The 27,500-nt window shown below is 38.5% G+C and overlaps 1 protein-coding gene and 1 non-coding gene across 4 annotated transcripts in view; one reads left to right on the top strand and one right to left on the bottom strand.

Annotated features, from left to right (window-relative positions):
• LOC132401015 (CSC1-like protein 2) overlaps positions 1–27,500 on the top strand; it is a 198,310-nt gene that overhangs the window by 55,561 nt on the left and 115,249 nt on the right. For all 3 annotated transcript variants that reach the window (XM_059982731.1, XM_059982730.1, XM_059982728.1), the window contains 2 exons: positions 13,157–13,340; positions 18,186–18,265. In XM_059982731.1, the coding sequence (XP_059838714.1) occupies positions 13,179–13,340; positions 18,186–18,265 (242 nt within the window). In that variant the 5' untranslated portion in view covers positions 13,157–13,178. The remainder of the gene's footprint in view (positions 1–13,156; positions 13,341–18,185; positions 18,266–27,500) is intronic.
• Positions 17,976–18,102, bottom strand: LOC132401436 (U6atac minor spliceosomal RNA). The gene has a single exon (XR_009514590.1). It is a non-coding gene; the product is annotated as a U6atac minor spliceosomal RNA (small nuclear RNA).

The raw sequence follows: 27,500 nt of genomic DNA, 5'->3' as shown, positions 1-27,500 counted from the left end.
TCATAGAATTCCAACAGTTTTGTCAGGCAAGGTTTTCCTTTGAGGAAACCACGCTGAACTTGGCCTATTTTATCATGTGTCTCCAAGTACCCTAAAACAATATCCTTAACAATCAGCTTCAACATCTTCCCAACCACTGAAGTCAGACTAACTAGCCTGTTATTTCCTTTCTTCTGCCTCTCTTCCTTCTTGAAGAGTGGAGTGACATTTGCAATTTTTCAGTCTTCAGGAAACATTCCAGAATAGTGATTATTGAAAGATCAGTACTAATGCCTCCACAGTCTCTTCAGCTACCTCTTTCAGAACCCTGGGGTGTAGACCATCTAGTCCAGGTGACTTATCTACCTTCAGACTTTTCAGTTTCCCAAGATCTTTCTCCCTAGTCTTCAGTTCTATATTCATCAACCTTTTCTTTTTTGCCTGTGTTATACTTCAACTCATCCCACTGACTGCTTTTTTGCCTTATCATTTGTCTGCCCTTCCTCAGTCTTATTCATACTGCCTTGACTTGTTTACTAACTGCCTCATCCTCAGCCCTATCTCTGGTTCCCACTGCCTGCCAAATTAATTTAAACCCTTCTCAACAACTCTAGCAATCCTGTCCACAAGGATTCAGGTGTAACAGGTTTTACCTTTCCCAGAAGGGATCCCTATGATCCAGATATCTGAAACCTTGCTGCCTGCACCACTCACTCAACCATTCATTCAACTGTACTATTATCCTATTCCTGCCCTGACTGGTATGTGATATGGGGAGTAATCCAGCAATTACTACCCTGGAAGTTCTGCTCTTCAGCCTCTTCCCTAACTCCCTATACTGATTATATAGGACATCTGCCCCCTTTGTACCAGTGCCGAGTTAAAAATGATGTATTTCAACACTCCCTTTGTATGATGTGCTGCCATTGTTCTGATGAGAAGACAGCGACTCTATTTTTAATTTCCCAAAAGGAGCCAAGGAATCAACAGCAAAATTTTCTCATTTCATCCACTTCCTGTAGTTATTTAACATTTTATTTGCCTCTTTCCTCATTTGTCTTCTGGACCAGAACTTCATGTATGTGCCATTGACAACCTATCCAACTGCCAAATTAGTTTAAACCCTCCCCAACAGCTCTAGGAAACCTGCACACAAGGACATTGGTCCCCACCAACCTTCTTGAATTTTCCCTATCATCATACTATCAAACTGACTGATGTCAATGATTAATGAGCAGAAATTTCTTCCACTTTAAATATTGTTTTAAAAAAAAGTTATTCTTTGCGGCCTCATTACAAATTCTCCCTTGCCACCAACTCCATCCCTTGTAATTGATAGCTATCTTGGGCTTTGGACCACATCTGAACTGTCACTAAAATCATCCTTTACATAGCACTGCACAGCTCTGCCCATCAGCTATTCAGACATTTTTCCTACTTCATTATTATTTCTAGACCTAGTTCTCCAAATGCATGCTCAATTTTACCTGTCATTCTCATCCATTATTTTATACCATTGTCTTTTCATCCTTGGCCACTAACAGATATGCACCCCCCCCCCCCACTGTCCATTCTGTCCTGATACTTCACTATTATCTATACTTCTACTAGTTCTCCTTTCAACCTTCATCAAGATTGCTTCTCTCCAATCTATCCTTGTAACTTACTTGCTTACTTGCCTGTTACACCTGCTGGCACTTAGGGCAGCAATGAAGGACCTCCAAGATGTAGAAGAATTCTTCATTTTCTTCATTGCTGTTTCCATAACTGTTTTACATTACCATTCATCAAGTTAGTTAGCCCTGAGCTGAACCCCTGAACCTGGAGGACTGGTGGACGGCTCTTAGTCTGGCCTCTACCCTATGACCTGTTGGTATGGGTGACCCTATGAAGAGCCAAAGCATAAAGCCCTGACTCCAGCCAATATAGCTCTCTGGGTCATTGAGGCATGGAAGCCTCCAAACCATAACAAGGTTTTGGTCCTCTTGGAATACCCTTAAAATTATGGCCCCTTATCCTAAAAACCATTCTAATAAATCACCCGTGCAACCTCCATGTCTCAATATTCCCAGGACACGCCAACAAGAATTGAACTTGAGCTAAACCTGGACTTTCAAGGAATCAGTGTGACTTCCCTGGTTTAAATTTCCATGCCTCTTCATGAAGCCTAGAATTTTGTATGTTTCCAAATCTGTCTTGCCACTTCCAGTGACTGCACATAAAACTCCAGGACCCCTGATGTTGCACCTCCTTTTATTCTATAATTAAACTACAGTTGATTGAGAATTTTGATGCCACGTTGCCAGATTTTACATACGTTTGAATGTTATTTTGATTAGTATGCAATACACTTTTTTTTAATTGCTATGAATTTAACCAGAAAAGTTTAAAAAGTGTGGAAACTGGATGCCAGTGAGTTGAGTGTGGCAAATTTTATCTAATGAGTCAGGTGCTAAACCATCAGGATTTCCCAGTAGTTGGATTTCCAATATCAAAGTTTGTTTTTGCTCCTCATTCTTTCTACCAAAATCTATCCACTAGCATTTCTGTGCTTTAAATTTGAACTACCCATTCTACCAGGCTGTTTATATCTGCTGCATTACTAACCACTTTGGAATTCACAATACTACAAAGTTTATGTCATCCAAAGTTTTAGAAACTGTAACTTGCACATAAGTGTAGATTGTGCAGAGGAATTGATGGCACAAGGTTATAGTGTAGGAGAAAGTGAGGAATACTGCCAGAAATCTGAAATAAAATCAAAATGCTGGAAGCTCTCAGGGGTGGGGGAGTGAAGGGTTGCTCATTATAACAGCTTCCACTATTATCTAATAGAGGCTCTTAAATTATGATGACACCCAAAAATTTGAAACTTTATTTTTCAAATAGTTATTCAGATTTAAAATACCCAATTGGAAGCAACATGTATTAACTTTAAATCAGGTGTTCCCAACCTGGGGTCCGCGGACCCCTCAGTTAATGGTACAGGTTCATGGCATTAAAAAGATTAGTAACCCCTGCTTTAAATGGAGGAAGATACAAAACTGGAAAAAATTCAGACATAGTTTTTTTATATATTGGAAACAGTTATATATGATCAGTAGTGGTCGCTTTCCCTTTCACAGTTTCAATAAAAACTAGTTGATTTTTGTTTTGCCAGTTTAACCCAGTTGACTTGTGTGACACAGTTCAAACCAGCTGAGTCCAATTTTCCTTAACTGTGGAAAAAGTTACCATGGATACTAATTCAAAAGGAACTTCTGGTTTTGAATAAAGCTTTCTTTTGCTGCAATGTGTAACCTTTGAACATTGGTATAGGAGGGTGTTGGGGTGGGACCAATGATTGCACAAGGACCAATGATTTATTCATTGGATTAAACATTGCTTGGTAAATATGTCATTGTGTTTTTAAACCTATTAAGAATCGAACTACTGTAAGCATATGTACATTGTGTGTGTGTGTGTGGGGGGGGGCACACACTATATAGACTTCCCTTTGGAAGTTTTATTGTTTTACAACATTGAATCACAGTGGATTTAATTTGGCTTTTTTTTACACTAATCACAGAAAAAGTCTCTTTTGTGTCAATGTCAAAACAGATCTCTACAAAGTGATCCAAGTTAATTACAAATATAAAACACAATAATTAATTGCTTAAGTATTCAATCTCTTCAAGTTAGTATTTAGTAGATGCACTTTTAGCAGCAATTACAGCTTTCAGTCTGTGTGGTTAAGTCTCTATCAGCTTTGCACATCTAGAGACTGCAATTTTTCCCCATTATTCTTTACAAAACTGCTCAAGCTCTGTCAGATTGCATGGGGATCGTGAGTGAACAGCTGTTTTCAAGTCCACCCGCAAATTCTCATATGGATTGAGGTGTGGACTCTAACTTGGCCACTCCAGGACATTAACTTTATTGTTTTTAAGCCATTGCTGTGTAGCTCTGGCTTTATGCTTGGGGTCATTCTCTTGCTGGAAAACAGATCTTCTCCCAAGTTGCAGTTATTTTGCAGACTGCATCAGGTTTTCCTCCAGGATTTTACTGCATTCATTCTACCCTTCATAATTCATTTTACCTTCATGAGCTTCCAGGGCTTGCTGCAGTGAAGCATCCCCACAGCATGATGCAGCTACCACCATGCTTCATGCTAGGGATGGTGTGTTTTAGATGATGTGCAGTGTGTGGCTTATGCCAAACATAGCGGATAGCTTACACCAAACATAGTGTTTAGTCTGATGTCCAGTAAGCTCAATTTTGGTTTCATCAGACCATCGAACCTTCTTCCAGCTGACTTCAGAGTCTCCCATATGCCTTCTGGCAAACTCTAGCCAAGATTTCATTTGAGGTTTTTTTTCCAACTGTGGCTTTCTCTTTGCCACTCTCCCTTAAAGCTATGACTGGCGAAGCATCTGGGAAACAGTTGTATATACAGTCTCTCCCATCTAAGCCACTGAAGCTTGTAACTCCTCTAGAGTTGTCATCGATCTCTTGGTGGCCTCCCTCACTAGTCCCCTTCTTGCACGGTCAGTCGGTTTTGAGGATGACCTGCTCAAGGCAGATTTACAGCTGTGCCATATTCTTTCCATTTCTTGATGTTTGACTTAACTGTACTCCAAGGGCTATTGGGTGACGGAAATTTTCTTGTATCCGTCTCCTGACATGTGCTTTTCAATAACCTTTTCGTGGAACTGCTTGGAATGTTCCTTTGTCTTCATGGTGTAGTTTATGCCAGGATACTGACTCGTCAGCAGTTGGACCTTCTAGACACAGGTGTATTTTTACTACGGTCAATTGAACCTCCTTGACCTCATATGGTGATCTCCATTTTACTGATTATCTAAAACCCATTTGCTACACCATTTGGTGTGTCATATTAAAGGGGGTGTATATTTATGCAACCAATCATTGTGTTTTGTACTTTTAATTAATTTGGATCACTTTGTAGAGATCTGTTTTCACTGTGTGTGTGTTTGTTTCAGATTTCAAATTGTTTTGCTCATTCTGCTTTCAAGCATTTGGACTTGGAGTTGTCAGAAACAGCTGGGATTGAAAATGAAATTATATTACTACTTCAACAAGAAAGAATTACATGGATGAGAGGGTTGTGGGTAGATGGGTCTAGTCAGATAAATGGGTCAGCATGGCCTAGATGGGCTGAAGGACTTGTTTCTGTGCTGGAGTTTATGACTAGTGCTGCAGGTGATGTATACTGTGGAGAGGGGCTTTTACTTGTGTTCTTCTATTCTACAATAGGAGCAGCTATAATCTATCTGGCCTCTGATTCTGCTCTGCCATTTAGTAAGATCATAGCTGATCCATTCTTAGCTTCATCCATTTTTCTCCTCCCTATACACCTTGATTCCCTGGTAGCATTTGTTAGTTTTATGCATTGGATATATTCGATGACTCCTCAAATTATCTAGTAAGAGCTACGAAACTATGCAGAACTTTGTGACAGGAGAAATTCCTTCTCATCTCTCTTAAATAAACAAGTCCTAATTCTGAGACCTTGCCACCTCTGCTGTTCTGGATTCATCCAGCTAAGGAAAAATGCTCTAACAATCCTGTCAGTACCCCTCAACTCTTAGATGATTCAATAAGATTGGAGTTTAACAAGAAGAGCAGGCAGTGGATTTAGGCCTAACCTGCTTAACCTTCATCAATCACCCCATTCATTACTGGAATTAACTTAGTGCATCTTCTCCATACTACCTCCAATGCACCTCCTTTCTTGTTAATACAATCTCCTTCCTTATCCAGGTGTAGTATTCCACCTTGGTCTTGTGTTGGGTTGGTCAGTACTCACATTGCCATGAGGCTAAGGAATCCAATTCTGGTTTATTGAAGTGTAGAGAAATGAGAACCTAAATGAAGTGGTGAATCTGTGCAAGGTTTTCATATGTGCTTAACAGGTATTATGTAGACTTTAGTAATGCCACAATAAGTGAATCGCATCAAAACTGTACAGTCCTAGTACGCCCTACCATGAGTGGTGGTGAACAATTACAACAGGTGCATAATGAACCCCACCATATTTCTGTGCCAACGTGAACGCGAAAGCATTGTAACATCTTCCAGGCAGAAATACTGAATGATTTTAAGGTTCCTACCACCACAAGAATCTTGTATGCTTTCGGCCAATTTGATTTGCTTTACAGATCACCCTGCCATACCAAATCATTTTGATAAAAGACGGTGGGCCCTGACAGTATCCTGACTGTGGTGTTCAGACTCTGTACTCCAGAACTTGCTGCTCTTACCACCAAGTCACTCCAACACACTGGCATTCACCTGTAAGGAAATAGTTCCCTAGACAACAAAAATCCAGACATCAAATGCAGCCAATTATTGCTGCAAATACCTATTTTGAATCACTGGAATAGTAACCAGAGTAATGTGAAGTCAAGTCTTATCAAAGAAAAAGCTTACTATTCAAGCAATGATTGATTTTGCAAGCGGAACAAGTACTGCAACTGCCCCTACACTACCTCCCTCACTACCATTTAAGGCTACAAACAGTCCTTCCAAGTGAGGTGACACTTCACCTGTGAGTCTGTTGGGGTCATAAACTGTCCAGTGCTCCTATTGTGGCCTCCTATATATGAGTGAGACCCGACTTAGATTGGAAGACCTTTTCTCCGAGTCACTACACTCTGTCTGCCAGACGAAGCAGGATCTCCCATTGGCCACCGATTTTAATTCCACTTCCCATTCCTATTCCAATACGTCAATCCATGGCCACCTCTACTGTAATGATGAGGCCACACTCAGGATGGAGGAGCAAACATCTTGTATTCTATTCAGGTAGCCTCGAACCTGATGGCATGAACATCAATTTCTCAAACTTCCAGTAATACCCTCCCCCCCCCCCAACTCCATCATTCTGCATCCCCCTTTCCCTCTTTCACCTTCTCTCCCTGCCTACCCATCGCCTCCCACAGGTGCTCCTCCTCCCTTTACTTTCTTCTATGGCCTTCTGTCCTCTCTTATTAGATTCCCCCTTCTCCAGCCCTGTACCTCTTTCACCAGTCAACTTCCCAGCTCTTTACTTCACCCCTTCTCCCAGTTTCACCTACCACCTGATGCCTCTCCCTCCCCTCTCTCCACCTTTTAAATCTGTTCTTTTTTTTCTCCAGGCCTGCTGAAGTCTCTTGGCCTGAAATGTCAACTGTACTCTTTTCCATTGATTCCGCCTAGCCTGCTGAGTTCCTCCACCACTTTGTGTGTGTTGTTAGATCAAATGTTATTTTGGAGAATCCCAGTAAAATTGTAGTGAATGTGAATCAGATACAACTCTCCAGAGGGTCTAGTGATAATTGGTAGTAAGATGGTTACAAATTGAATCTAAAAATGGTGAATGGATGATTAGAGGGGGAAAAAAAAAACACAGGCAATCAAGAGTACTTACAAAGATTGTTCAGTTGTTCCTGACGTAGAAATTTCAATATTGGGCCAAAATCTGGATCTCCTCACCTGCCAATATTTTACCAAAAGGCTTCCGTCATCGAAGGAATTGGCTCACTGCCATAATGCAATTGAAAATGGTCGGTTGATGTTAACCTTGCTGATGATATCCATATCCTATGAATAAATTAAGACTTTTCACATCTTGTATTTCATATACAGAAGGCAAGAATCTTTCATTTCTTCAAAGCTCCACCCAGGTTTATTGGTTTATTTATTTTCTGTTGTGTACCAAGGCACAGTGAAAAGCTTTGTTTTACATGGCATCCGTATAGATTATTTTATCACATGGTGCTTTGAGATAGTACATGGGAAAAGTAATAATAAAATGCTGCATATAGTTACTGCAAAGTGCAGTGCAGGCAGATGCTAAGGTGCAAAGCTATAATGAGGTTGAATCCCTCTTATCATACTAGGAGACTGTTTAATAGTCTTCAAGCAGCAGGATAAAAGTGGTCCTTGAGCCTGATTGGTATGTGCTTTCAGGCTTTTGTATGTTCTACCCAGTGGGAGAGGGCGGGGAAACGAATGTCCAGGGTAGTGAAATGGTGAACCCTTTATTCTGAAAACTATCTAAAAGTTATAAATTCTTCGAGTAAATGTACTCTCAGGACTGAATGTTACGCTTTGTCAGGATATTGGTTTTCAACAAGATCATCACTAATCTTTTAAATTCCAAACTTGCATTATGTATCAACGAGTCCCTCTACTTTAAAGCAGAATGAAAAATAAAGGTCTCTGTTTAGTTTGCTCTGAAATGCATTCCTGTTTACAAGAGAAGTCAAGATTAGTGCTGCATCCAGAAAATCTATGTGAAGGGTGAACAGCTGAATGAACAAAAGCCGACAACAAGCAAATTGATTATGGGCATTCAAAGGCATTATTTTGAAAAAATTAGATCTCTCCTGATTCTCAGTCATCTCTTCTCCAGACATGTTCTTTACAATTGTAAAGAAGAAATGAATTTTTGATTTGTCATTTGTGAAATATTCTCTATTGTTGCAGGCTGCATCCTACCTGTTTAATGTTGAATTGTTTTTTAAATAATCATTTTAAAACCAATTAAAGATAATTGATTTCCATGCACTACTGACCACCAAGCAAAGTTTCAGTATGGAACATGTTCAGAGTATTTCAGTCTTGTTCTTTAAATAATTATGTTAGCTCATGAAATGAGAAGCAAGGCTTTCATTACTGATAATGAGAGAGAGGAAGCTGTTAATTAAAGCTGCTATAAATAGCATCTTGTCAGCCATAGTTTAAAGTGAGCCTAAGTTGATCCAATAGAAACTGCTGGCCAGTTACCACTATGGCTATATCTGACCAGCTACATCTACAAACTTTACTAGAAAGCAACTCAGATACTTTGGAAAGACTAGGATTTTTCCTGGTTTTAATGATCTTTTTTCTAGATGTATTCATTACAATGGGAATGATACAATAATGTTCAAATTCAAGGTTATTGACATCTGACCAAACAAAACTATATTCCTCTGGACCACAGTGTACCCACAAAACATATATCACACACAGCACAAAAGACAAAATGTTACAATGATAAGTTAACACATTATAATTCAAAAGCATGTAGTGTGCAGTACAGGCAAACAGTAGACAGCCTGAGGGAAGAAGCTATTACCCAGTGCAGCAGTACTAGTCCTGATGCTTCTGCATCTCTTCCCTGATCATTCTCATGAACCTCCTCTGGCCCCTCTCCAATGCCACCACATCCACAATTCTCCAAGTGCAGGCTGACCATTGCCTTACAAAGCCTCCACATTATATTCTTGCTTTTTTCACATTTGAGTCTTCGAAATGAATGCTGGCATTGTATTTGCCTTCCCAACCACCAACTCAACCTGCAAGTTAACCCTTCAAGACCCCCAAGACTCTTTGCACCTCTGATTTTGAATTTACTCTCCATTTAGAAAATAGTTTATGCCTTTATTCCTTCTACCAAAGTGCATGACCATGCATTTCCCTACACTATATTCCATCTGCCACTTTTTTGCCCATTCTCCCAATCTGTCTTAAGTCCTCTACAGATACTCTGCTTTATTAACATTACCTGCCTCTCCACCTATCTTTGTATCATCTGCAAGCTTGGTGACAAAACCATCAATTCTTTCATCCAAGCCATTGACATATAACGCGAAAAGAAGTATTCCCAGCACCAATCCCTGCAGAACACCACTAGTCACCAGCAGCCAACCAGAAAAGACCCCCTTTATATTCCCACACTTTGCCTCCTGCCTATCAACCAGTCTTTTATCCATGCTAGTATCTTTCCTTTAATACAGCGGCCTCTTAATAAGTAGCCTCATGTATGGCACCTTGTCAAAGGTCTTCTGAAAATCCAATTAAACAATATCCACTGACTCTCTTCTGTTCAAAGAATTTCAACAGATTTGCCAGGCAAGATTTCCCCAGAAGGAAACCAAACTGACTTTGGCTTATTTTGTCATGTGCCCCTAGATCACATTCCTGATAATGGATTCAGATCTTTACAATCACTGGAGTCAGACTACCTGACATGTAATTATTTTCGTCTGCATCCCTCGCTTAGAGTGGAGTGACATTTGCAATTTTTCAGTCCTCTGGAGCTATTCCTTATGGAAGCAGAACCATTTCTTAATAAATGTTAATTAAAAGGAGCGCCAAAGCCCATCGCCACCTACCCCACCCATTCCTTTTGTGCACATGTGCTGTCGCCCTACTTCTAGCTCCAGCCTTGTTTTGATAACATTTTGCATATGATAACATTACAGTATGTTTGTTGTTGCCCAATATTAAATCTTGCTGCCCGCTGCTGAGTCACACTGATGACTTAATTGCTGAGCAAACACGAGGAAATCTGCAGATGCTGGAAATTCAAACAACACACACAAAATGCTGGTGGAACACAGCAGGCCAGGCAGCATCTATAGGGAGGAGCGCTGTTGACATTTCGGGCCGAGACCCTTCGTCAAGACTTAAATGCTGAATCATTTCTAATAGAGCTTAAAATGCAGTCTGATGCGAAAGACACTATTTTGGAATTATTGTGCTATCTTCAGCTACTTTAGAATCATCCTGCTGTCTTCAGCAGAAATTTTCTGTGCATATTCTCTCATTTGAAAGTACATAAAACTACAATGCAGTAACAGATGGAATATTCGGTTTAGTGATTATCGTTCGCACAATCAATTAATATATAAAGATTTCTTGCTTGTGGCAACTCGTACAAGGAACTTTTAATATTTCATGATCCTAACAATTTGCGTATTTTTCTCTTGGCCACATGCCCTAACCTTGAACAATGTGACCCTTCATGAGATGTAAAAATTTTAACATGAGTGGGTTGCACCTCAGCTCAGGATATTCACTGATGTGGTTTGTGAGGGCTTGAGCTGTTCTGACAGTGGGATGAGTGCCATGAGTACTCTGAGAAAACCAGGTTAACCAGACTCAGTAAGAGAGCACGTGAGAGAGGCAAAATATGATGAGACAATGATGGTTAACATGGAGGGGAACCGAGACTTCTGGATTGCAAGTCATTTGTGGGTACTAAGAATAGAATATTAGACAAAAATTGATGCAAGTTGAGAGTAGAATAATTAGCTCCAAATGGCAGTATTTATTGAAATATGGAAAATTATCAACAAAAACAGAAATGGCAGGGGTCATTGATAAGGTTAATTGATCAGCAGTGCCACTATCAATACTTAGAGTGGAAGGTTGCAGTTTCCCTCCCGTAGCAGGAAAAAATGACAGGTTTGTAAGCGGAACTAATTGTTCAAAAGGACATTCTCATTAGTTACATGCTGGTGAGTGTAATGTTGATGATAAACATGGTTTTAGAAACAATAACTGGAGGAACAAAACAGATACTTGAGCTGAGTTGGGATTTGTAGAGGCAGTAAGTATTTGGTTAAATCAACTGAATTTTTTGATAGGTGTCAAAAAAAGCCAAATTAAATCTACTGTGATTCAATGCTGTAAAACAATAAAACATAAAAACATCGGGGGGGAGGGGTGAATACTTTTTATAGGCACTCGTATATCTAGAAGTTTTCATGTTTTATTGTTTTCCGACATTGAATCACAGTAGATGTAATTTGGTTTTTTTTGACACTGATCCACAGAGAAAAGACTCTTGTCTCAGTCACATAAATACTGCATTAATTATTGTTTTTTTTTGAGCCCTAGGTGACATGACATAACCTAACTGAATTGGTTCTTCTCATTTGTGGGGTGTATTGCACTTGGAGAGACTGGGCTGTTTCATTTAGTGAGAAATGTACCAGTGAAGGATTTTGACAGTTATGGGGGCAGCTTTTCCAGTGGAAAGGGCAAGGACTATTAGTCACAGGAATGAAATAAAAAAGGATAGCATTCTGTTACATGATAAAACTTTAAATAGCCTGAGCTTGGAATCTAGAATGCACCACATCAGGATAAATTCCTGCTATTTTGCTTTCTCATTGGATTGCTTTTCATGTTTTTAATAATAGCATTTAATACATGCAGAATCTCATGACAATAATTTAAAACACTAATGTGGGCTTATGTGTACAGTTCTCTGGTTATACTTTCCCAACTGGAAAGTTAGTAACAGACACTGATATATAAAGTGTTCCAAGTCAGGTATTTAATTTTTATAATTTAATTTGTATGTATTTATATATTTTAGTATTTTTGTATTTTATCATTGTTTAAATTGACATACAGTACAGAAAAGGCACTTCCAGCCCTTTGAGCCCTGCCACCCAGTAACCCCCAATTTAACTCTAGTCTAATCACAGGACAATTTACAATGACCAATCAACCTACTGACTGGTACGTCTTTGGACTGTGGGAGAAAACCGGAGTGCCCGGAGGAAACCCACACGGTCACGGGGAGAACATTCAAGCTTTTTGCAGGCAACTGCAGGAATTGACCCTGGGTCACTGGAACTGTAAAGTGTTGTGCTAACCACTATGCCACCATATATATTTATATATAGTAATTAACAGGTTATTTTATGTATTGCAATTTACTTCTGCTAAACAACTAATTTTGCAATGTGTCAGGGATATTTATTCTGATTCTGTAAGAAGAAAACATTGATTTACTTGTGTCTGGTGGCTTGGGCGAGGTATTTTACAGTATGAAACTGTAAGATAGAAAAATTCACTCTCCACATTTTAAACATTCTAGTTTTAGGTATAGTAAACTGTCTGACTGTATTCAGAGAATCAAGTAAATACGTTTGTCCTAGAACACCATAACAGTCATGAATATATTTTGGAAATTATTAGCAATTAGTTTGGTAATGATGTAAACACACTTTAAGTATCAATTTCCTGTTTTCAGTCTGTCCCCTGACCCTTGGTTTGGTTTGTTTCCCTCCATTCAACCTGCACCTCTTGATGTATTTGTTCCTGGCAGAATTGTTGAGAAAGAAAAGCGGGTGGTTTCCTTTTGTATCAAATGTACAACTGTTCATCTTGTCAGTATCACGTGGGCACCCTTGTATCATTTCACTTTTGCAAGTGATTTCATTCACAGATTAAAAACTGTAAATACCTTCATCCAACCCCGACCATATTGTGTGTCCTTTATTACTTTGCAACTAATGGAAATGTAGATTTGTAGCCGAAAAAAAAAGATGGACTTGTTGAATTTGTTTGTCATTACACTTGTACAAGCTGTAATAAATACTTAGTGGTTTCTTTCTTTTCTTTTCAGATAAGATAATGAAGAAATAAAGATGTCAGTTAATTCAGAGTCAACCATCAGCTCCAGTGTGACAGTGAATTCTAATTCAACTAAGGACTACTGCTACAGTGCTCGGATAAGAAGTACTGTGCTGCAAGGCTTGCCTTTCGGAGGCGTTCCCACTGTGCTTGCACTAGACTTTATGTGCTTTTTGGTATGTGTAAATTTTTGGATTTGTATATTCAGCATGTTACTATTTCCATGTTTTTGCCAACTATTTTTTTTAATTCAAAAGTTACTGCTAATCTTGCTCCTGTTTATGGGTTATACCTGGGATTGACTGTTGAGACAGCCATGAGGATGATGCCACAAATGGTACCAAATACTTCAGGCAGAGGCCAGTTACTAATTCTGTATGGTCTTGAGCATTCCCTGGGGATTGAGGGGGACTTGCTTCCCTCCTGGTGCTGGGATGACTTGGGAGTCCATTGTTGGAACTTCTGACTCTTCTACCAATGAGTCAGGAATGCCTGACAGGGTCACTGGGTAGTTTGTGGCACTTTTCTTCCAATTAGGCTGGAGTCTCAATACTGTGTGCAGTTGCTGTACCTCCATGTTGAGCAGTGGTGGGCCAGTAATTTTTAGGCATTAGTAGGAATGTTCAGTTTTCAGAGGAGGCTTTGAGAGTACTCAGTACTCCTTTTCCTCCATCCATCTATCAATCTCTTCCATGACTAGCTTAGATGTTAGCAATCTATGTTGGGCATTTTGTGGCGATATCTTTAGTCTGTCAAGACCTGCAGTGGGTAACACATGTAGGAGGCTAGAGATATCTGCTGCTGGTAGACAATGAGTTTTGATCTTTAAATACACTTTTCATCTGGCAACTGACACGCTGAAAACAATAGGGAATTGCACTGTCATGTCTGCCTTCACAGAGGTAACTGTTGGGGGTTATAAATGCACCAGTGAAAGTAAAGCCTTACTCATTCCAGGCTAAGTGCTTTTTAAAGACATTAGTCTAAGCTCACAAGTGTCTTCCTTGTCCAACTGTGCCAGTATCTCTTATTGACATGTATACAGTTCGTTAATTCCTTACTAAGCAGCATAAAGCCTGCAGCAGGTTAATAAGTCAGTACCACTATCTCAAGGACAATTAAGGGTTTGTAGCGATGTACTACACACAGCGCTGAAATAACGACATGCAGTCAGTAAGTCCTTTCGAGGCTAGTTTATTCAAACTTTGCGGCGCTGGCATTTAAATCCCTAGCGCCCACCCTCTCCGGGCGGAAATGACATCAGAGGTGCATTACCAAAGTCTCTCCCCTCGTGCTGGCTATTTGTGAGCCGGTTCGCCTGTGCAGAAAGTGGGTCGCCACAGGTTGACAATTAGTGCTGACCTTACCAATGGCTACAATATCCCCTGAATAAATTTGTAGATAAAATTGGCCACAGCCACTGCTTGAGTTGGGTTGGGTTTTAATTAGGTACTCGAGCTGATGATAAAGTGGTGGGTTCAAAAATGTTGTCATTGGAAGATGTATTACTCAAAGTCCAAGGTCTTTCTGCTAGCGTTTAAGCACATCTATGAAGCATTCTGCAGAAGTTTACAAATTATAGACAAGTGTGGTTGATAGTAGGGAAAATTCTTAAGTCTGCAGGAAGATTCAATCAGTTGGGCGGAAAAGTAAATTCAGTTTGTCAATCTCCGAATGGCACTTAATGAATTTGGGTGTAGTCAGCTGTCACAATGCAAAGAAGTGCACAATGTCTAGAAAGACTAAGTGGTAGGGAATGCATTCCATTATTATCTAGCTAACAGAATGTTTGATTAGTTGAGTTGTATTGGCAATGAATATATTGGTGGTTCGACAACAGCCTGATATGCACCTGCTTCTTAAAGCTTCCTTGCATTGGATCACAAGCCCATGTTTGAAGTTGATATGTTCTGGTAATATACAAGTAGCAAAATAACTTGACTCCTCCCACCACTATTCCTGCACCTCCCCTTCACATACAGAAGTAGTTCCTTGCCTGATAATCATTATCCAGAGCAATGTAACTAATCTGAGGGGGGCTTTGGTAGAATTCTGGAAGTTGGTCATAGTAATACAGCATGGAACCAGGTCCTTCAGCCCAACTTTGTCCATGACAACCAAGTTACCTACTTGAGCTAGTCCCATTTACCTGCAACTGGATCATATCCCACTAGACCCTTCATATCCATAAAAGTCCAAATGCCTTTAAACATTGTTCTGCCACTTCCCCTGGCAGCTTGTTCTGTATATCCAAACTCTCAGTGCAGACAAAGTTGTCTCTCAGGTCCCTTCAGAACTCCTTCCCCCACCCCCACCTTAAACTATGCCCTCTTACACAAACTCCCCTACTTTGGTGGGGGAGAGGAACACTGACCATCACCTCATCTATGTCCCTTGTGATTTTTTTTACTACCTCTATAAGGTATATAAAAAACACTTTTTATATATCTGGGGGGAAGAGGGTTGGAGCCCAGCTCATCATGTCCCTCCTTAGTGACTCTTTCCCCCATTCTTGGCTTTTTCACCATCTACTTTGTCTTGAACTACACGTTTCATTACTTTTGTTTTCTGTCTCTCCCCAAAAATGCTAGAATGTTTGCCTGCAAGAATTCATGTCAAAGAGACAAATGCAGTTTTTAAAAGGGACAACTGTGATTTAAAAGAAGGAAGAAAAATAATCCTAACCAAATCTAGCATTTGCCACTTTCATTCATTGCCTTTTTAAAGTTCATACTTGTGTAACTGTTCAGGATGTTGGAAAATTCAAATATCTGATAAATGAAATAAGCTGAGTGTGCAAATTCACTTATTTTAATGAACAAAGCTGTTAGACTTCATACATCCCAACTTTATGGCTTTAGAAGTATTTATGCTGAATGTTATGTTCTCAAAACTAGAAAAGCTTCAGAAATCTCAAGTATCCAGGAGTGTAGTTAAAAAGCAAACACGAGGAAATCTCTTGCAAAGGCTCAGCAGCACTGATATGAATATTAAAACAAACAGAAATCACAAAGTGATTCACAATGGTTTAATGTCATTTCCAGTACACAAGTGTAAAGGAGAACAAAATAATGGTTACTCTGGATCCAATGGAGCAGAAAAAGACACTAAGATAGGAACACAATAACAAAAAACAATAAGTAGCTTATAGACGTTGTGCATAAAACGACTACATAAGGTGATTCTGATATGAAATCAGGTCATTGTGCTGAGTGGAGATGTTGATCATCCTTACTGCTTAAGGAAGTAAATGTTTTTGAGTCTGGTGGTCCCAGCTTGGATGCTACATATCCTCCTCCCTGATGGGAGTGGGACAGACAGTCCATGAAGCAGGGGGGTGGTATCATTCATCATATTGCTGGCCTTTTTCTGGCACCTTTCAGTATATATGTCCTTGGTGGCAGTTAGACTGGTGCTGGTGATGCATTGGACAGTTTTGACTACCTGTTGTAGAGCCTTCCTGTCTGCTGCAGGGCAGTTTCTGTACCATGCAGTGATCATGTTCTGCATGTTATGATGCTGTCTACTGTGCATCTGTAGAAGGTCATGAATATTGATCTGCGTAACCCAGCACTGTTATCGTGTGCAAAGTAGCAATCCCATCGCTCTAAGTTTGAAGGGATGAGTGGCCTTCTGTTCCTGTGATTTTTTTTTCGTGTTCCAGGTTTCCAAACTTGGCTATGTACATGACAAAAAATAAATCCAAATGTAGTGAACTTTGAGGCCCACCGTTCAGTTTATGCATGCTGTCAATTCTTGTGCGGAATAAATTGTATGTATGACATATTGCAACCAAAGAATAATTATAAATAATGCAAGGTATTGCATTGACTCATTGTAAAAATAAAGCTGAACTAAGGGCTAAATGATTTGAATTTACCAAATTCAAATCAATTATCTTCCTCATCTTCCTTTGAACGATTACTAATACATCCATGTCATTTGGAAATGTACAGAACAATGACCGAAAGGAAGCACTCCAAAGTAGATGCCGGAAATACTCAGCAGGTTGGGTTGCATCAATAGAAAGGCAGGGGAACAATTCTGATAGTGTAAAACCAGGGTGACCATGGAGATAAACTGTAAACAGAATTATCTAATGAATGAATGAATGGAAGCAGTTAGAGTGAGAACACAAACAAAAGAATGTAGGAGTTGAAGAGGTGCAGCAGGATAGAATGGACAATTTCTCCATCCCTGGGGGTGGTGAGGGAGGAATGAAAAGGAGCTGGTGGGATAAAAGGTGAAGGTCAGGAGAATTTTCCCCTGGAGGGGAAAGAAAGAGAGCAGAAGTATGGGAAATGCATGATGAAAGTGATCTTGTCGAATCCCTTCACAAACAAAAGAAAATTTGCAGATGCTGGAAATCCAAACAACACATGCAATATGCTGGAGGAACTCAGTAGGCCAGGCAGCATCTGTGGAAAAGAGTACAGTCCACTCTTTACTTCATTTCCCACCCCCCCCTTCAGGTTTCACTTATCACCTTGTGTTTATCTCTCCCCTTCCCCTACCTTTGAAATCTATTCCTCGGCATTTTTTCTCCAGTCCTGCTGAAGGGTCTTGGCCCAAAACATCAACAGTACTTTTTTCCATAGAGTTCCTCCAGCATTTTGTGTGAGTTACTTGCCAATTTCCTTCATGATATTCCCTTATCTTGACGTTCTGGGCAGCCGCAAGTAAATGAAGGATGACAAATATGTTGTACCTCTATTACTTGGGTTATTCAGCTCTGCTGGGATATGCAAGTCCAAGATCAGGTACACAGAATAAGTCAATTAAGATCATTGCTATTGTTTTTTTTAATTATTTAATAATTTTTTTTAGATGCCACTAAGTAGATGGCAATGCCTTAACCATTTGTGTGTTGTAAGGCCACTAGGGCCCCTTCCATCCTTATCAAGGGGAGTGCTAACCTTCTCTCCTTTCATACAACACGATTGCTATTGTTGAACTTGGAATGCACAGTATAGATTTGTTGCATATTAGCTATGTTTTCATCTCTTTCACTTTTATTTTAGGTACTCTTGTTTGTGTTTTCTGTTCTACGGAAACTGGCCTGGGATTATGGGCGCCTTGCACTGGTTTCGGATGCTGAAAGGTAAACAGCATGAAGTAATCTTCTGTGTCAGTATTTCTGTTGCTATTAGGTAGTATTGAAGGACCACAGTACTTCCTAACCTTTAACAATTTTTTTTTGTTAGATTGATTTTCAGATTCTGCATGTTTGAGTGAAGTCTCTGATTTAATTTCAGAATAATCTAAGATTTTACACCCTCTTCTGTCTATCCCACTTGCAGCAACAGGTTCTCAGCATCCAACAGAAATCTGTTATCACTTTAAATAGTAGATACTACCGTTGCTATTATAAAGTAATTCAAATGAATCACTGCTTCTGTAACCTATCCTTTAAGCCCTGGGTCATTAATGAATTGAGGACTCCCTCAAAATCATCATATCCCTTCTGGTGTGTCATTGGGAACCCATGTTACCCCAAACACAAACTGTTTCAGCTGCTACATTCTGGGAAACGGTACCATTGCATAAAAGCCAGCGCCAACATGGTCTAGAACAGCTTATTCCACCAGGCCATCAGGCTGATTAATTAATTCTGATTCAATTGTATTTCTATGTTATATTGACTGTCCTGTTGTACATACTATTTATTATAAATTACTATAAATTGCACATTTAGACAGACATAACGTAAAGATCTTTACTCCTCATGTATATGAAGGATGTAAGTAATAAAGTCAATTCAATTCAATAGCGTGCAGGTAGGATTAGACCAGTATTCTACATCACCTTTGTATTCTCATATTGGTACATGACATATAGGTCAGTGTTCCATCAGAATCCTAGAGTAATACCACACTGAATTGCATGCAGTGCAGTTAAATGTTGTATTCCTCTAGAATTAATGCAGTGCAGGAGGCATGCCAATGGTTGGCTCAATGCAGATTGAGGTACTGCTTTATCGAGCATGTGTACTCCATTCAATTCGAATTCCCATTCCCATTGTGTCCATGGCCGCCTCTACTGTCACAATGGGGTTGGAGGAGCAGCATCTCATCTTTTGTCTGGATAGCCTCCAACTTGATGCCATGAACATTGATTTCTCTAACTTCTGATAATTACTACACCTGCTCACCTCTCTTTTGCTAATCCCCAGTTTGGTTACCCTTTCACCCCTGTCTTCTCACCTGCTCATCACCTCCCTCTGGTTCCTTTATCATTCCCTTTCTTCCATGGTCTGCTATCTTCTCCTATTAGATTTCTTCTTCAGTCCTTTACCTCTTACTACTCCCAACTTCTTTCTTCATCCCCTTCTCCACTTTCCTACCTTTCTCATCACCTGGTCTTACCTATCACCTGCCAGTTTGTCCTCGTTTAGCACCCTCTTCCACCTCTTTATTCTCCGTTCTGCCTCCTTCTTTACCAGTCCTGATGAAGACCCATACTTAATGATTCAGAAGCAGCTTCTTCCCCACCATCATTAGGTTTCTGGTCCATGAACACTATCTCATCATTCCTTTTTGCATTGCTATTTATGTAGTTTATAATTTATCATTTGATGTCTTTGCAATGTACTGCTGCCACAAAACAAATTTGACACCATTCAAGACTGTCATAATGAGCCTGATTCTGACTCTGTTTACCTATCACTGAATTTATCACTATCGCTAATGCAATTTACATCGACCAACTTGCAATCTAGTCCATTATATATCATCCAAAGAAATGTGCAAATTACCCTTCATTAAAATTAACATTATCTTTGGTGAGCACATGAGATCCTGTAGGATGTTCTTTTGATCAAGGTATATTCTACTGTATGTTTGTCCTGGGTTTCCAAATTATTGTCACAGCAGTTGGTTTAAATTATGAAATTTTGAAGTACTTTTTGCTGGTGGGGGTGGAATGGGAAGGGACTGGGTTGGGGAAGTTGAAATCAAAACACATGATAGGTGGGAATTAACATAGGATACCTGTGAGTTTATTTCTCATAGGCCAGAATTTTTTAAGCAACTCATCAGTTCAGGGTACTGAAATCCATTTCTACGCATCATTGAGACTAATTGTAGTTTGCAATTCATGCTGTAACAGTACCTCTGCATATAGTTGAAATGATTCCTAATTTATAACTTTTGTTTCTAAAATAGGCACTGACTCACTTTTCTGCCCCACCTCCTGATCTCCCTAATTTAGATGACCTTTCTAGAATAAGTTGTTAATTTTTTAAAACTTGGGTTACTTTATTTAGTGGTTCAAATTATTATCCCGTTGTTGGTTTATTCTCAATAAACTGAGCTAATCATTCAAGGGTCTATCATTGGTCAATAATTTTAAATTGATTATAAAGGAGCCTGCCAGAAATCCAAGCAGCTATCTTGTAAAATTTGCTTTTCATCAAATCAATTTTTTCTAACAGCATCAATATAAGAATACTAAAAGTGTTTGATGAAGGAATAAGTATTTTATCAGTTTCTGTAACATTTGACCTCTGGATTTTAGTCTTGTCAAATGTGTTTCATATAACATTACATCACACTTCACTGTACCCCATCACCATTGTTCCAAGTTATTATGTTGTCATTGTTGTCATCTTATTTTTAAGAAAAGGATGTTTTTTTAATGTAATGTTTTATATTAATATGTATTTGTTTAAATTTTAAACAATATTTAATTCATAGATGCTAATCAGAAATCTGTATGAAATGGCCCACTGATGTAACTGGTTCTAAAAAGCCCATTCTTATCATTAGGGCTATGTGTCATTTAAATCTGTCTTACAATCATTTGGTTCCAGTTTTGTTTTGATTGTAATAGTTTTGCATGGCTAAGGTGTGACAGATCACTTACTGATGATGACCCTACAAATACTAGTCCATAGTATGTTCCATATTTTTCAGTTTTTCTACTTGTCTGCTCTATAATCATTAAAGATGGCTGGTAACACAATTTCAGTTAACAAGGTCAATTAGGCAAGGTTGTCCATTATCACCTGCTTTATTTGTGTTGGCGATAGAGCCATTAGCTGAATTAATTAGAATGGACCCAGATATTAAGGGTTTTAGAGTTAATCAGGAAGAATACAAGATTAACTTATTTGCTGATGATGTTCTGCTTTATCTAACAAACCCATTACACTCGTTGCTTAAATTATCTTATAGATTAGGAGAATATGGGAAAATATCAGGTTATAAAATAAATTGGGATAAAAGTGAAATTTTACCTAAAGGAGATTATAGTCAATGTCGATTAATAACCCAATTTAGATGGCCAGCAAATGGTATAAAATATTTAGGTATAAGAGTTGATAATGATATAAAGAATTTATATAAATTAAATTACTTACCACTATCGAAAAAAATTCAAGAAGATCTTGATAAATGGATGGTATTACCAATAAAATTAGTAGGTAGAGTAAATACCATAAAAATGAATATATTTCCTAGATTACCAATAAAATTAGTAGGTAGAGTAAATACCATAAAAATGAATATATTTCCTAGATTACAATATTTCCTAGATTACAATCACTACCAATACAAATACCCCAGAAGTTTTTTCAAGAGTTAAATAAATATGTGAGGAAGTTTCTTTGGAAAGGTAAGATGTCAAGAATATCGTTGGAAAAATTGATATGGAAATTTGATCTTGGAGGGTTACAACTTCCAAATTTTAAGAATTATTATAATGCAAATCAACTTAGATTTATTGCATCTTTTTTTGAGAAAGACAAACCGGCATGGATTAGAATAGAACTAGATAAAATAGGAGAAAATATACCAGAAGATTTTATATATAAATGGGAATCTAAATGGATACGGGAAAAGAAAGAATCTCCTATATTAAAACATTTGATTGACTTATGGAATAAGATAAATGTTGACGACGAGATAAAGAAATCCTTATTTGCAAAGAGATCTTTAATTCAAAATAGACTTATTCCTTTTACAATGGATAATCAACTTTTATATAATTGGTTTCAAAAAGGGATTAGATATATAGGTGATTGTTTTGAAGGAGGTATATTAATGTCATTTGATCAATTAAAGAATAAATATAAAGTATCAAACAACACTCTTTTTTGTTACTTTCAACTAAGGGCTTATTTAAGAGAAAAATTAGGTCAAACAATGTTATTACCGAATTCTAATGAAATAGAAACTTTAATTCAAAAAGGAAAGATTAAAAAATTCATTTCTTGTATGTATAATTTGATTCAAAAACAGGCAATTAAACAAGGAGTCCATAAGTCAAGACAAAAATGGGAAAGTGACTTGAATATTAAAATTGAAGAAAAAAATTGGTCAAGATTATGTCTTGAGGGTATGATAAATACAATAAATGTCCGGTTAAGATTAGTGCAATATAACTTTTTACATCAATTATATATTACACCACAAAAAATAAATTAATTACACCCAAATTTATCTGATCAATGTTTCCGATGTAACCAAGAAATTGGTACTTTTTTACATTCTACTTGGTCTTGTTCTAAAATTCAACCTTTTTGGACAAATTTAAGAATTTTATTGGAACAAATTATTGGAATACAACTTCCACATAATCCAATATTATTTTTACTAGGTGATATTGAAGGGATAAAACCGATACCCAAATTGAATAAATATCAGAAAGAATTTATAAAAATTGCATTGGCAGTAGCCAAAAAGGCTATTGCAGTTACTTGGAAATCGGATACATATTTAAGTATAGATCGTTGGAAGAAAGAAATTTATAGCTGTATTCCACTTGAAAAAATTACTTATAATTTAAGAGATAAATTTGAAACATTTTTGAAAATTTGGTGCCCTTATTTAGAAAAGACAGGATTAAATATATAGGTGCTCTGAAGATGAAATAATTGGTTATTTGGGGAAAGAAATAAATATATATACTAAAGTTGTTATGAACTCCATGGAGCATGTGGGGATCTTCCGATATCCAGGCATTCTTTCTTTCATTCTTTTCTTTCTTTCTTTCTTTCTTTCTCTTTTTTTTCTATAGGGATGCTGGGGGGGAGGGGTTAGGGGAGGGGGGATGGGTAATATACATTTTTTTTCCATACTTTATTTTGTAACTACTTGAAATATAATAAAAAAAAATTATTAAAAAATGGCTGGTGAATCATTACTCTATATGCAGCATTGAATAGTACAAGAATATATCTTTGGGTAAATAGGTGGCATCATTGACAATGAAGAAAATTACAGGGGACCTCTAGGTATGGGGAATCAGCTATGAAAGTGGGCCAAATGGTGTTCAATTCAGTTAAGTGTGAAGTGCTGCATCTGGGGAAGTCAAACCAAGGTAGGACTTGTACAGTGGATTCTTGGGCCCTGGAGAGTGTTGTAACACAGAGGGATCAAGGATAACAAGTGCCTTGTTGGCTGAAAAGTGTGTCAGATTGGTGAAGGCATGTGGCACATTAGGCTTCAACAAAGGTCCCAGCACCAATCCCTGTGGCACACCCACTAGTCACAGGCCTCCAGTGCAAGTAACAGTTTTTAGCCATTACCCTTGATTCCTACTGTTGAGCCAATTATGAATTAATTAGCTATATCTCCCTGGATCTAACCTTCAAGACCAGTCTGCCATGTAGGTCCATGTGAGATTCCTTGCTAAAGTCCATGAAAAGAACATCCACTACTCTTACCCTCATCAGTTCTTTTGGTTGCCTCTGAAAAACTGAGATTAGTCTCATACAATTCCTTATGTGCAAAGCTATGTTGAGTATTCCTCATTGGGTCTTGCCTACCCAAAAGTTGATAAATCCCATCCCTCAGAATCCCTTGCAGTAACTTGCCACAACTGATGATTGACACACTGACCTGTAGTTCCCTGGCTTTTCTTTGTTGCCCTTAAATAATGGTACATTAGTCTTCGAAGCTTCACCTGTGGCTAAAGATGAAGCAAATGGGCCTCCACAGTTTATAACCATATAACAGTTACAGCACGGAAACAGGCCATCTCAGCCCTTCTAGTCTGTGCCAATACTTACTCACCTAGTCTCACCAACCTGCACTCGGCCCATAACCCTCCATTCCATTCCTGTCCATATACCTATCCAATTTTTTTTAAATGACAATATCGAACCTGCCTCTCCCACTTCTACTAGAAGCTTGTTCCGCACAGCTACCACTCTGAGTAAAAAAAGTTCCCCCTCGTGTTACCCCTAAACCTTTGCCCCCCTAACTCTCAACTCATGTCCTCTTGTTTGAATCTCTCCTACTCTCAATGGAAAAAGCCTATCCACATCAACTCTATCTATCCCCCTCATAATTTTAAGTACCTCTATCAAGTCCCCCCTCAACCTTCTCCACTCCAAAGAATAAAGACCTGACTTGTTCAGCCTTTCTCTGTAGCAGGTGCTGAAACCCAGGTAACATTCCAGTAAATCTCCTCTGTACTCTCTCTGTTTTGTTGACATCTTTCCTATAATTTGGTGACCAGAACTGTACACAATACTTCAAATTTGGCCTCACCGATGGCTTGTATAATGATAACATTACATCCCAACTCCTATACTCAATGCTCTGATTTATAAAGGCCAGCATAACAAAAGCTTTCTTCACCACCCTATCCATATGAGATTCCACCTTCAGGGAACTATGCACCATTGTTCCTAGATCACTCTGTTCTACTGCATTCCTCAATGCCCTGCCATTTACCATGTATGTCCTATTTTGATTAGTCCTACCAAAATGTAGCACCTCACACTTATCAGCATTAAACTCCATTCCCCACTCTTCTAACTGGCCTAAATCTCTCCGCAAGCTTTGAAATCCTACTTCATTGTCCACAACGCCACCTATCTTAGTATTATCTGCATACTTACTAATCCAATTTACCACCCCATCATCCAGATCATTAATGTATATGACCAAAAACATTGGACCCAGTACAGATCCCTGAGGCACACCACTAGTCACCGGCTTCCAACCTGACAAACAGTTATCCACCACCACTCTCTGGCATCTCCCATCCAGCCACTATTGAATCCATTTTACTACTTCAATATTAATACCTAACGATTGAACCTTCCTAACTAACCTTCCGTGCAGAACCTTGTCAAAGACCTTACTGAAGTCCATAAAGTCCATAAATTTCTTCCCTAGTTTCCAATAAGGTCTGAGGACCTTACACTCTGGGGATTTATTGATCTTGATATGCTTTCAGGTCATATTTTGCTGTTAATTTGTGTGTGGTCCAAAACATCGTCATACATTTCCGCTTTTCTTTAGCATCCATCATTTTACCTACAATGAAATTAGACTTGATCCATCATTGGAGCTGTACTGATGAAGAGCTTTGACTCAAAAGACTGATTGTCTGCATCCCTCCACAGTTGCTGCCTGTTTGCTGAGTTTCTTCAGCAGTTTGTTTTATATATATATATCTGTAGTATCTTGTGTCTCCATGGAACAGAAGTGAGCTTCTCTGCCAAGGAACTAAAATATAGCTGAAATATTATTAAAATTTGCACACAGCAAGAAACAATATCTTTGAATGAGAGATAAAATTTAATTCAAGCACAATGACTGAATGATCTCCTTCCATGCACACCTATTCAATGTGGCTATTATTGACTGGCCCAACAGATTTTAACCAGAACTAATTCTGGTCTGACGCAAAAACCATAAAGGTTTATTTATGTGCCTCTGGTCCTAAGTTTGGAATATGGGGGATTCTTGCATTCCCTTGGCTGAATGCTGTAAGCTAGGTTGTCAAAAGTGTGACTGTCTTGTGAGTCACAATTGGGGGGGGGGGGGGGGGAGATGTCTTGAATGATAGAGATTTGTCACATTTGGCCCATTGTGTCCATATTGGAAAACAATTAAGCTGTATAGGAATCCCACTTCTTATGCTGTTGTGGCATAAGTTTCAAACAAATGGTTGATCTTCATCAGAACTATACTTTTACCATATACTGAAATTCACAACCGAGCTTCCTGTCTGAGCCATTGTATCTGAATCAGTTTTTGGCTAAAGCTGATCCTATGCCCTAATTGAATATTTCTATATAGTGTCACAATATGCATTAATCATAATTGTAACATTTAAGTAGAAGTAGGAAAGTAAAAATGAAGGCTTATGTGGGACTCTACACACTGAAAGTAGGAAACTTACTGGATAAATTAGGAACTATCAGCCTTTTACAGATAAACATGTTGCTCAAAATCTTGAAATAAATGGAGGATTATAGGTATATAATAGATATAATGGTGAGTTCACAAATTAACACAAAAATAGAATTGGAGGAATGAGATGGACTGCAAAGTAATAAATCCCAGGGATTTGATAACTTGCATCGCTAAGTTTTGAAAGAAATGGCTGTGGAGGTGTTATTAACAAAATTCTGCAGTTTCTGGAATAAGTTAAACAGATTTGATAGTAACAATTGCAACCCAACCATTTAAGGAAGGAGATGGAGGAGAAAGCTGGAGCTTTGACATCAGATTTGCATCAGTGGTGTTGCAAACGGAATTCTACCAGGACATTTGGGTAATAATAACAGTATTATACATGGTCAACACTCTCTAATGAAAGAAAATTGTTGTTTGACAAATCATTTGGGAATTTTTTTGTGGTTGTAACTGCCAGAACAGATAAAGGTGAATCATTTGATGCTTTAAGACTTTCCTTCAATAAGTTCATAGTCATAAAGATACAGCACAAAAACAGGTCGTTCCATGCTGATATCCCAGCACCCTTTTTTTTTAACATTAGTCTTGCTCTGACCCACTTTATTCTCACATTCCCATCAAGTTCAACCCTAAACTACTCTGCTACATAATTGGGGCAATTCTGTGGCTAATTAACCTACCGACCCACATGAGTTAGGGATGTAGTAGGAATCTGGAGTTTCCTACCAGTGGTCACAAGGAGAATGTGAATTAGACCCAAATCACTTCAACTGTGAGGTACCAATTCTACTACTTTGTTGCTCACCATGTCAACCACAAGAAGTTATTGAAACCAGCTATTTCATGGAATTGGGGGTAATATAGTAATGGTGCAAGAATTGGTTAATGGATGAAAGCAAGATGATTTAAAGAATCATTTTTGAATTGGGAGGCCCTGATCATGGAATATCAGGTATTAGTTCTGGGTCACATCTGTTCACAACTGATGCTGATTGTGTTGAGGGGCTTGTGTGTAATATATCCAAGTTTGCTGTGGTCTATGAGGTGGTTTGAGTGGGAGGTGAGAAGAAGTGTTCTTAGAATGGGCAAAGGTATGAAAGATGGAGTATAATGTGTAAAAATGATGTTGTCTCTTTGGTTGCGTTAACTATAACCATTGTACTAATCATATGATCAATT

Source organism: Hypanus sabinus, chromosome 10 (assembly GCF_030144855.1).
Source record: "Hypanus sabinus isolate sHypSab1 chromosome 10, sHypSab1.hap1, whole genome shotgun sequence".
Taxonomy (NCBI): Eukaryota; Metazoa; Chordata; class Chondrichthyes; order Myliobatiformes; family Dasyatidae; genus Hypanus; species Hypanus sabinus.
Note: the sequence above shows the minus strand (reverse complement) of the source record. Positions and strands in the feature narration are given on the sequence as shown.